This window comes from Nomascus leucogenys, chromosome 3 (genome assembly GCF_006542625.1).
Source record: "Nomascus leucogenys isolate Asia chromosome 3, Asia_NLE_v1, whole genome shotgun sequence".
NCBI lineage: Eukaryota > Metazoa > Chordata > Mammalia > Primates > Hylobatidae > Nomascus > Nomascus leucogenys.
The window spans coordinates 112,579,027-112,590,946 of NC_044383.1; the positions used below are offsets into that span (position 1 = coordinate 112,579,027).

At 37.7% G+C, this 11,920-nt stretch overlaps 1 protein-coding gene across 3 annotated transcripts; it reads left to right on the plus strand.

Moving 5' to 3' along the window:
* The first annotated feature begins 253 nt into the window (after nt 1-253).
* Nucleotides 254-11,212, plus strand: CENPW (centromere protein W). Of its 3 annotated transcripts, none has more exons than XM_012505903.2 (3): nt 254-864; nt 7,480-7,553; nt 10,797-11,212. In XM_012505903.2, the coding sequence occupies exons 1-3, from the start codon at nt 739-741 to the stop codon at nt 10,798-10,800; spliced, it is 204 nt and encodes a 67-aa protein (XP_012361357.2). In that variant the 5' UTR covers nt 254-738; the 3' UTR covers nt 10,801-11,212. The 3 variants fall into 3 exon arrangements, with proteins under 3 accessions (XP_012361357.2, XP_012361356.1, XP_003255720.1); XM_012505902.2 differs by having other exon boundaries at nt 254-909; nt 7,440-7,553; nt 10,797-10,945; XM_003255672.3 differs by having other exon boundaries at nt 7,440-7,553; nt 10,797-10,945.
* The last annotated feature ends 708 nt before the right edge of the window (nt 11,213-11,920 follow it).

An 11,920-nucleotide genomic window follows, 5' to 3' on the forward strand; every position in this document is an offset into this window, starting at 1 on the left:
CTATAGTAGCACAGATGATAGAGAAGTTAACAGCTTGAAGAAATAACAAAAAGTTCAATGAGTTAGCATGAAACTACACCTGAAAGTTATTGCAAGGTTACGTGAGAGGAACCTTAAAATTAAAGGGAGCAGCATTTGTAAAGAAAAGCTAGAATCATGAAAAGACCTAAGGTAAGATCAAATGAAATTATGTAGAAGTGTAAAATTCTTAACTGTTAGTTCCTGAAAATCATGCATTCCTTGCTAGGAAAGCATGGCATTGGTGCTTTAGGAATCCTGATAAAACATCACAAACTTCTGTTCATTGGTATTAGGGACAGTATAGAGTGAGTGCTTGAAGAACTGCCTTGGCTTACCAACCTATCTCTCCACAACTTCCAATCATCTCTAGGGAATCCAGCAGAAACACTTCCACAGAGCGAAAGTTATAATACAGAAAGTGATGAAAGGAGGACGCAGGCTCTTAATGACGTCAGGTATTCCCGGGACCCACCCACTGTGGGCGTTTTCCACCTACAGCCAGGCGCCTCCGGGGGCGGGGCTGGCTCAGGGTTGACGTCACTACTGAGCGCCGGGCGCGTTCCGTTGGCGGCGAATTCGAACATTCGGACCGGGGTTTCTCTGCCTGAAGAAGCGTCAGAGCGACCGAATTGTTTTCGCTGGCCCAGCGTCCCCGAAGCTTGTGTGCGATACAGAGAGCACCTCGGAAGCTGAGGCAGCTAGTACTTGACAGAGAGGATGGCGCTGTCGACCATAGTCTCCCAGAGGAAGCAGATAAAGCGGAAGGCTCCCCGTGGCTTTCTAAAGCGAGTCTTCAAGCGACAGAAGCCTCAACTTCGTCTGGAGAAAAGTGGTGACTTACTGGTGAGATTCCATCCCTTCTCGGGCTGGGAATGGGGCAAGGGAGAGGTAAGGGCAATAACCTTAAGTCTTTGTTTTTCCGCCCCGAGCCAATTTATAGCTCTTTCAGGCCCATGTTTAAGGCAGTTCCAACAATGACAGGGTACGTATGCCCCACCCTGGCACGTCAGTTCATATTCCTGGCGCTCAGTTGTACCGGGCCGCGCCGAAAAGTAAATATCTGTATCTTTTTAAAGGGAGGCTCTTAGTCACATGAGCTTAACGTACAGTTACTGCTTACAGTTTTAAATATTGCTGTTTAGGAACACAATCTGGCACCGTGATTAACGTACTTGCAAAGGGTATGAAAGATTCACCCTTTAAAAAATAGATTTTGGAATTCAATCTGGGTCATTTTTATTTAGCTGTTGTAAAAGGCATTGCTCACATGCCTTTTAAGGGCCTGCCTCCCTGCCTCCCTCCCTGCCTCCCTCCCTGCCTCCCTCCCTGCCTCCCTCCCTGCCTCCCTCCTGCCTCCCTCCTGCCTCCCTCCCTGCCTCCCTCCTGCCTCCCTGCCTGCCCCTCCCTGCCTCCCTGCCTGCCTCCCTGCCTCCCTCCCTGCCTCCCTGCCTCCCTCCCTGCCTCCCTGCCTCCCTCCCTCTCTCCTCCCTTGCCTCCCTCCGTCTCTCCTCTATTTACGCATTTAACCAAACCTATTGCCTTATTTCCTCTAGGTTAGGGTGCTTACTAAAGGACCCTGATGGGAAAGTTTATTTGTAGGAAGAGTCCTCTCAACTGTTAATTCATTTTGCTAGACAAGTAATAGAACACCTAGTCAGTTTTTTTTTTTTTTTTTTTTTTTTTTTTTTTGAGACGGAGTCCCGCTCTGTCGCCCAGGCTGGAGTGCAGTGGCACAATCTCGGTTTATTGCAAGCTCCGCCTCCCGGGTTCACGCCATTCTCCTGCCTCAGCCTCTCCGAGTAGCTGGGACTGCAGGCGCCCACCACCACGCCCGGCTAATTTTTTTGTATTTTTTAGTAGAGACGGGGTTTCACCGTGGTCTCGATCTCCTGACCTCGTGATCCGCCCGCCTCGGCCTCCCAAAGTGCTGGGATTACAAGCGTGAGCCACCGCGCCCGGCCCCTAGTCAGTTTTTAAGCTAGACTACTAAAGCCTGCTTATCTGACTCATAATACCTGAAGCATAATGTTCTCCTAATAAGAAGCCCCAATCAAACCACTGTATAATAATGTTTCTGTCTTGAAATAAATTCAGTTTGTGTGTTGAATACCTGGAACACATATTCCTCTGGCACAATGAACACTGTTTCTCTAGGTTTAAACCACTGGAGGCATGTTCGGTAGCTTGTCCTTGGCTCTTTAAGGAGCCATTATAAATGGACACATAATTTCCAGGAGATCAAGGTACAGAATTGTGGATAATAAGAGCATACTGCATGAATAGTCTTGGGAATGCGTCATCTTAGCTGTTCTTAAACGACATTGGTTTTTCTACCTCCTCTTTACTCTTTTGCTTCCTGGAGTTCTCCACTGCCACCCCATCTGTTGCTTCCTTTTTGCTAAACTACTATAGAATTATCGCCCCTTTCCCCTTATTTGGTCTCTGAAGCCAAAACACAACAAAAACACATTTTCCCCCAGAAAAGTATTACTTCTATCTTCTGCCCTTCTTTTTGTTGCTTTCTTAAATCTTGTAAGAAGAGGCAATACACGCTGTCTTGTGCCCCGACCCCAATTAACTGTCCCATGCTGGTGATAGAGGTGGCACAAATGAACGGAATTAAAATGAAATTCACTTGCAAAACATTTTTACGTAGTATATTGTGGAGCTTTCACTGGGGCTTCTAAATGGAGGGAGAGGAAATGTACCTGATCAAAGATTTCCAAGAGACTACTAGCTGGTGCAAATGGCTCACGCTTGTAATCCCAGCACTTTGGGAGGCCGAGGCGGGCGGATCACGAGGTCAGGAGATCGAGACCATGGTGAAACCCCTTCTCTACTAAAAATACAAAAAATTAGCCGGGCGTGGTGGCGGGCGCCTGTAGTCCCAGCTACTCGGAGAGGCTGAGGCAAGAGAATGGCGTGAACCTGGGAGGCGGAGCTTGCAGTGAGCCGAGATTGCGCCACTGCACTCCAGCCTGGGCGACAGAGCGAGACTCCGTCTCAAAAAAAAAAAAAAAAAAAAAAAAAGAAATTTCTCAAGTAGTCGGCATCCTCCCACATCTACCCCTTTCTTTCTCCAAAGAACCCATGGACAGAGGGGCTCCATAGTGCGGTGGGATCCAGGTGGCATGGGAAAGTGTGTGAGTTGAAATTTCAAGCGGTTGCATTGATGGGGTATAGAATGTTGTTTTGGTCACTAGCTTTTCCCAGGTAGTATGCTCGTCGTGTTTGGCTTTCATTAAACAGTTCGCCTTCACTGTCTTGAATATGGCATGGATTACCCTGGTTTCTTTATAGCTTTCTGCTCACCTTTGACACTTCATATCTTACCCAGTTCAGTGAGTTAGCAAAAAGTTCAGTGAATTAGCATTAAACTACACCTGGAAGTTATTGCAAGGTTAAGTGAGAGGAACCTTAAAATTAAAGGGAGCGGCATTTGTAAAGAAAAGCTAGAATCATGAAAAGACCTAAGGTAAGATCAAATGAAATTATGTAGAAGTGTAATTCACTTGCATCCCACATCATCCACAAAGTTTTTTATAGTTAAGGCAGTTTGTTTTGATCTGTTCTTTTTTCTAAACTTGGACAGCAGTAAGAGTATACATCGTACAATTGAGCTATTGGGACTCTTAACGCTGTTGTCCAGGAGTTTCATATGTTGATGTCTCCTAGTGTGGTATGCAGCTTCTTGAGGAAAATGAATGTCTTCTTTTCTGTCTCCCATTATCTTTAACACAAAATTAATCTACTTTTATGCTGCCTTTTGTACATGATATTTCTTCTGCTTGAAGATGTCTTCACTCTACTTGGCAACCTACAATTTTTTCAAAATCCAGTTCAAATGTTACCTCAGTGATGCTTTCCTTAATGTCCTTAGAAAGGATCAATCTTATCTTCTTCTCCATCATCTATTGTCGCACATTTGCCTTTTTCTTTATGGGTTTGATTCTCCCACTAGCCTGGGAACTTGAATTTGGAAATTTTTGTATTCGTGGTGTTTTGCATAATAGCTTCAACATTCTGAGTCTACAATTAATTTTGGAAATGCATTACGACTATGTGGATTGATGTCATTTCTAGCATTTTATTTATAATTTCTTGTGTTATTTTATCATTCTTCACTGGCTTTTTGTTATTTTGTTTGTTTTATGCATTATTTGATTGTTTAGCCCCAGGGATGGTACTAGGGAGAGAGTTAACATCTGTTAAGTGTAAAGGAATGCTGTGCAAATATCTGGGTGCTTATAGTTCATGTAAAATTCAAAAGTGCTATGACAAAGGGAGGAGGAAGTCAGACTGGCCCAGTCTTTCTGTCAACTGAGACTGTCAAGAAGTATTTCTTTATAAATTTTCTTTTGATTTATTTTTCAAGCAAGCAGATTTTTAAAAGTAACTTATTGATGGAATAGCTTTCCTTTTTCAAGTTAGAATGCCTAGCTAAATACCCTAAAACTAACTTTTGTTCTCACCATTTTAATATAAGCCTTAGCGCATTGGAGTAGTACCACTCAATTAACTGTTTTATGACATAGATATAGGTTGCTTGAAAACATTTTTGTGAGATTTGAAAAAGTAATACTAATTTGTCTCAGTATCTGTATTAGGGTTCGCTAAAGGGACAGAACTAATAGGATAGATGTATATATGAAGTGGAGTTTATTAAGGAGTATTGACTCACACAGTCACAAGGTGAAGTCCCACAATAGGCCATCTGCAAGCTGAGGAGCAAGGAAGCCAGTCCCAGTCCCAGTCCCAAAACCTCAAAAGTCGGGAAGCCAACAGTGCAGCCTTCAGTCTGTGGCCGAAGGCCCTAGGGCCACTGGCAAATTAGTGGCATAAGTCCAAGAGTCCAAAAGCTGAAGAACTTGGAGTCTGATGTTCAAAGGCAGGAAGCATCCAGCACGGGAGAAAGATGAAGGCTGGAAGACTCAGCAAGTCAAGTACTTTCACATTCTTCTGCCTGCTTTATTCTAGCCATGCTGGCAGCTGATTAGATGGTGCCCACCCAGATTAAGGGTGGGTCTGCCCAGTCCACTGACTCCAATATTATTTTCCTTTGGCAACACCACCTACACACACACTCAGGAACAATACTTTTCATCCTTCAGTCAAGTTGACACTCAGTACTAACCATCACAGTATCCATGGCTCATGACCACGAAGAGGAAAGGGTATTCCATCTAGGTTAATGAATTAAGTCTTAAGACAGTGTGGTTTAATTGGGTCTGATTTTTAAAAAAATCAAAAAATTGGGGAGATGTAGTGGGGTCTTCATGCAATAATAATTATTAGCTGACTACGATGTATTAAGCAATGTGTTAAGGGACACTGGGATACAGTGTTGAAAAGACTAGGCATAATTCATGTCCTTAGAGTACATTGAGGAAGACAGCTAAGTGAGAAATTACAGCATGATGTAGTCTATGCAGTGATAGAAAGTTCAGACTGCTGTGGATCAATATAACCTTACATATTGGGGGAAGTTGGGCTTTTCAGAGAAGTCTATAAACAAGTAGGATGCCTAGAGGCAAGGTTGCATTTGAATTCCCAAAGAAATTCAAAAGGCCTAGTGTAGAACTGGAAGCTTAGAACAATGAGAGGTGAAACTAGAACCCCCGTCAAGTGGGATTTAGTGTTAAGGAATTTGGAATTTTTCCTGAGGGTATCTGGAAGCTATTTACCTTTAGAAGTAGAAAGAATAGATTAACAAATGAAATTGTGCCATATTATGGGGTGTTTTTGCTACCAAAATAAATGGGCTATCATTGAAAGTTTAAAAAATAATTGGCACAGTATAATGTAAATAATTGGAATTGAGATGCTTTACCTCAGAGTTCTTGTGAGAATCAACGAAGATAGTGCATCAAAAATGTACCAAAAGACTATCCACCTTTCATAGATTGTTCATCTTGTTTAAATTCCCAAACCTCTGTTTTCTCCACATATCACTAGAACATTATTAAACACCTATATAACAATCTATTAAACATTTCTGCATTATATAAAGCATTAAAACACTACATTAGTAGTTATTTAACATTTAGTGAACTGTGGGAGAGTGTGCAGTACACAAGATAGTGAATGTTAAGTATTGTGTATAAATTATTCTTCTAACTGCAAAGATCACTTGCCACCATGTAAATAACTAAATAAATCATGTTAAAGACACCATATAATTGGATCTAAGTTGGTAGTGCCCTCAGGTACCTGGCAGAAGCAAAGGATGGGGAAGATATGTGCAATAATATAAATAAGAGTACTACATAGGATTCTAGAGTGGAGATTGAGATATGACTTTAGCTCACTTCACATTTTCTTCTGCTTGGATTACATGTGGTTTAACTTTTTTCCAAGGAATGTTCTTGTAGATTAGGACTTTTGTTGCTTTGGATGGTGATTTTGAGTAAAATACTTAACAAAATGTTATTTTATATGACATATCAGAGTTTGTTTATACATATATGTAATCAGATAATGTTGATATATATATTATCTGAAGATGAGTACATATGTTGTGCTTATATGTAGAGCTTGTTTCTGTAAAAATGTACAAGAAGGTGTCAGCTATGGTTGACTGGGGGATGAGATGGGGAATATACTTATTTTTGATAGTTTACTACCCTTTTGTAAACTTTGTTGTTTTATATTCTTATTTTAAAATAATTATAGACTCAAAAGAAGGTGCAAAAATAGTACACAGTTTCCATGTATCCTTTACCCAGCTTTCCACAATGCTGAAATCTTACATAACTATAGTTTTTTTATAGACTTTAAAATTTTTCAGTCTGCTTATATTACCTATTTTAAATAATTTTTTAAAAAGAGGCTTGAAGATTATTAATAGTAAGTATGGTTATTTTATGATAGTTGTTGGATGACAAATAACTTGACCTTTGTACATACATTTTTCAATTTAGCAAACTTAAACAATTTCAACTATTAACATGTTTTTTAATAAATATTTCAAATTAAATATATCTGTTTAAAAATCTTTGACCTCAGATTGTAGAATAATAGCCTAAAATGTAGTTGTTGATATGTTTTGATTTAAAATTTTCTGGAAATTTTAAATTATGTTATAAATTTAAATCCATTTGGAATCAGAAGCAGTAATATTTGTTACTAAGTGAATCTTACATATGTTTTGATATATAATGATGCTTTACAAAATGGCCTTTGGTCTAGCCTTGCATAGCTTGTTTTATGTATTGCAATGATGAAGTCTCTTTGCAGGGAATCTAAGATCGACTTATATTAGACTGAATTCTGTGTAATTTTAAATAGAAGAGTTAATTTACTTAATCACAATGGTAAATAGTACAACAATACATTTTGAGATAATTAATTTTTAAAAATATTATTTCAGTGCATCAGTATTTGAGCTTAAAAATCCACTTGGATTTTCTGTTTTAAAGGTCCATCTGAACTGTTTACTGTTTGTTCATCGATTAGCAGAAGAGTCCAGGACAAACGCTTGTGAGAGTAAATGTGGAGTCATTAACAAGGAGCACGTACTGGCCGCAGCAAAGGTAAAATCCAAATTTCTTTTCTCGAGCAAGAATTAAACTTCAAAAATACCACTCGGTTCATCACCTCTCCCTGATTTGTATACCTTACTCAGCTTTGTTGATTGAGTTGATATTTGGCCTTTTATGAGTTAATGATTTTAATTAAGGAGTTAGATTTCCTCCATATGTGTATTATTGATTTCCAATGGTACTATTAATGGCTACTGCTTTAGAGGAAACATTCATGTTCCTACAGTCTGCTAATCTGTAGACTGAGAAGATATATCACCTTGAAATTTATCAAAACTTACTTTCTTCTTGATCTTTTAAAATTATCCTAATTACCTCATTGTATTAGTCCATTTTCACACTGCTATAAAGAAATACCCAAGACTGGGTTATTTATAAAGGAAAGAGAACTCACTCACTATCAGGAGAACAGCATGGGGAAAACCGCCCCCATGATCTAATCACCTCTCTTCCTCCACATGGAGGGATTACAACGTGAGATGAGATTTGGGTGTGGACACAAAGCCAAACCATATCACCAGTTATTTGATTTCTTTTAACTTTGTTTTGGCAGAGGTTGCAGTGTGCCAAGATTGCACCATTGCACTCTAGCCTGGGCAACAAGAGCGAAACTCCGTCTCAAAAAAAAGAAAAAAAAATCTCTTATATAAGTAGAGATGATTGCTTTTTACTGTTATTTTTATATAATGTTAAGAATATGTTGCCTACATACCATTCAGGACATAGGCGCGGGCAAGGACTTCATGTCTAAAACACCAAAAGCAATGGCAACAAAAGCCAAAATTGACAAATGGGATCTAATTAAACTAAAGAGCTTCTGCACAGCAAAAGAAACTACCATCAGAGTGAACAGGCAACCTACAGAATGGGAGAAAATTTTTGCAACCTACTCATCTGACAAAGGGCTAATATCCAGAATCTACAATGAACTCAAACAAATTTACAAGAAAAAAACAAACAACCCCATCAAAAAGTGGGCAAAGGACATGAACAAACACTTCTCAAAAGAAGACATTTATGCAGCCAAAAAACACATGAAAAAATGCTCATCATCGCTGGCCATCAGAGAAATGCAAATCAAAACCACAGTGAGATACCATCTCACACCAGTTACAATGGCCATCATTAAAAAGTCAGGAAACAACAGGTGCTGGAGAGGATGTGGAGAAATAGGAACACTTTTACACTGTTTGTGGGACTGTAAACTAGTTCAACCATTGTGGAAGTCAGTGTGGCGATTCCTCAGGGATCTAGAACTAGAAATACCATTTGACCCAGCCATCCCATTACTGGGTATATACCCAAAGGACTATAAATCATGCTGCTATAAAGACACATGCACACGTATGTTTATTGCGGCACTATTCACAATAGCAAAGAGTTGGAACCAACCCAAATGTCCAACAACGATAGACTGGATTAAGAAAATGTGGCACATATACACCATGGAATACTATGCAGCCATAAAAAATGATGAGTTCATGTCCTTTGTAGGGACATGGATGAAACTGGAAAACATCATTCTCAGTAAATTACTGCAAGGACAAAAAACCAAACACCACATGTTCTCACTCATAGGTGGGAATTGAACAATGAGAACTCATGGACACTGGAAGGGGAACATCACACTCCGGGGACTGTTGTGGGGTGGGGGGAGGGGGGAGGGACAGCATTAGGAGATATACCTAATGCTAAATGACGAGTTAATGGGTGCAGCAAAACAACATGGCACATGGATACGTATGTAACAAACCTGCATATTGTGCACATGTACCCTAAAACCTAAAGTATAATAGTAATAAAAAAAAGAATATGTTGCCTACGGCACAATTTTCCAGATATGTTCCTGAAAATGTTATTTCCAAATGATGTTAATCAAGACCCTACCTCAGACGCTTCTGTTGTCAAATAAGTGTAGATAACCTAGCATACTATACTTCCTTGATTAGTCACAGTATTATTGTAGAACTCATTTCTGTAAGGATATGTAAGAAACTGGCAACCACAGTTGACTGGGGATGATAGAGGAGAGAAACTTGTTTTTGACAGTCTACCTCTTTGTAGACGTTTTTGTTTTAGATTTATTTTGAAATAAGGTACAAAAAATAGTTTAGAGTTCCTATGCACCCTGTATCCAGTTTCTCATAATCCTAATGTCTTAAATAACTATAGTTACGTAAAGTTATGAAAGGCTGTGAGAGAAATATAGCAATAAGGAAACTTGTTGAACTCCATTTAGTATTTTGTAAGTTTATTTGAGTACATAATATACTCAGCGTTTTGTAAATTCATTTGAGTATTCAAACTTTCTTTTGAAGTACCCATGATATTATCTTGTAGAACAGAGAAGTACTAGTCTAGATGCAGATTTATTTGATGGTCTTGCGGAAGCCTAGAAATGTGCATGTCTTGGCATTTTCTAGGGACTTTAAATTTTCTTGCAATTATAAACATTCCAACAAATTTCTACACTGTTAAAGTCAATGTAAATATTTTTCTGTGGGAAAAACAAGGCTTAGGATATTGAAGAATATACATGTATTTTTTACATTAGGATTTGTATTAATAAACTGTAGGTTTACTTAAAATAGTAGATGAGTTTTTTTTTTTTAAAAAGATATTCTGACTAATACTGTCAGTCTTTTTACAACTAAAAATCTCCTTTTTTTATTTGTGCCTCAGACTATATATTTTGAAAATAATCTACTTAACAAGTTGTTCAGCATAGGATGACCAGTTTTAGTCTCAAATGATTATAATTCTAGTCCAACTATAAGAAAATGTTGCAGTGGATTTGTCCTACTTTATAGTTGTGAAATGTCTGATTTATAATAGACTCTTTGAGTCTATTATAATATAGACACAAGAATATTGTTTAACTCTTTAATTGGAATTGTTTAACTCCTAATTTAGATAACTAAATTGTCTAAAAATTTCAAATTCGAAACCATTAATCTGGACACTTTTGGTTTACAATTGAATAAATTAACATCTAAAGGTAACTAATAAAGCCAGGTTTTTAGAATCTAGGCGTGTTTCATATTTATTGAGATAAGACTGTTTTTAGAGAAATCTAAGACTGTAAGACAAAAGATTCCCTAATCACCTTCCAAATTGGGTTTTATAAATTCAGTCTTGCATAGTATGCACCCAGGAGTATTTAACTTTTTGTTAAGGAATGATGTTTTATTTTTCATAGATATAATATGAATCTTATTTTTTTCCCTCTTACAGGTAATTCTAAAGAAGAGCAGAGGTTAGAAGTCAAAGAACATATTCTTGAAAGTTATTACGTGAATGCATTCTTTTGGGTGGTAACAGATCATAAAGACATTTTTTACACACCAATTAATATGGGATTATTAAATATTGGCTATAAGTGATGTGTGTGTTTGTATTTTTTTTCTGGCATGAAATATCTCAAGTAAATGCATAGGACTATTTAACCCTTTTATGGGAATTACTATTATTTTTATTTTAAATGTCCTCTAGTTCAGTTTGCTTTTGTTTTGTTGCTATTGCAAATATTTTACGTATCAAAAGTGAAATCTTACTGTATTAAATACTTTGAAAACGTACTTCTTAGAATTAAGTTTATACATATTTAGATTTAGCCACAGTTAACTATGGAATTTAATCTCTGAAGAAAGACAAAGGCAGTCAAATCTAGGTGCACTTTCAATATTTTAACTTTTAATGTCTTTGCAAAGCAATGCAATCTACTTTACATTATGCCAGTAGTAATGTTATAATTTCTCAACTGGACAATTATAAACATCAGGTAGGTTTTTCAAAACTTATCTCCCTCCCAAAACCAAAATAATGGAAATTTGGAGGAGATGACTTATTTTCTTTAAGTGTCATGGATTTAATAGATAATTTTTCCCCCTAAATAAGATAATTTAGAAGTTTATTATGTATCATCAAATAGTTGTTACTTTTAACTTTTTATTTAGAAATAATTATAGATTTCAACATGTAGTTGCAAAGATAGTACAGAGAAGTCCCATGTACAGTACACCCAGTTCCCCCAATGGTTACATCTTACATAACTGTAGTATAATATCAAATCCAGGAATTTCATATAGGTACAGCGTACATGTTCTATTGCCAGTTTATGGTGTAGATTTGTTTAACGATTACTGTAATTAGAAATGTTTCATTGCCAAAAAAGTCTCCTTGTGCTATCCTTTTACAATTAGACCTTGTTTAAAATGTGTCCTACCCTAGCACCATTCCTAAACCCTGGCAACCGTGAACTATTCTCTGTCTATAGTCTATACTTTTGTCATTTTGAGAATGTCATATGAATGGAATCATACAAGAGGTAACCTTTGGGCATTGGATTTTTTTCACTC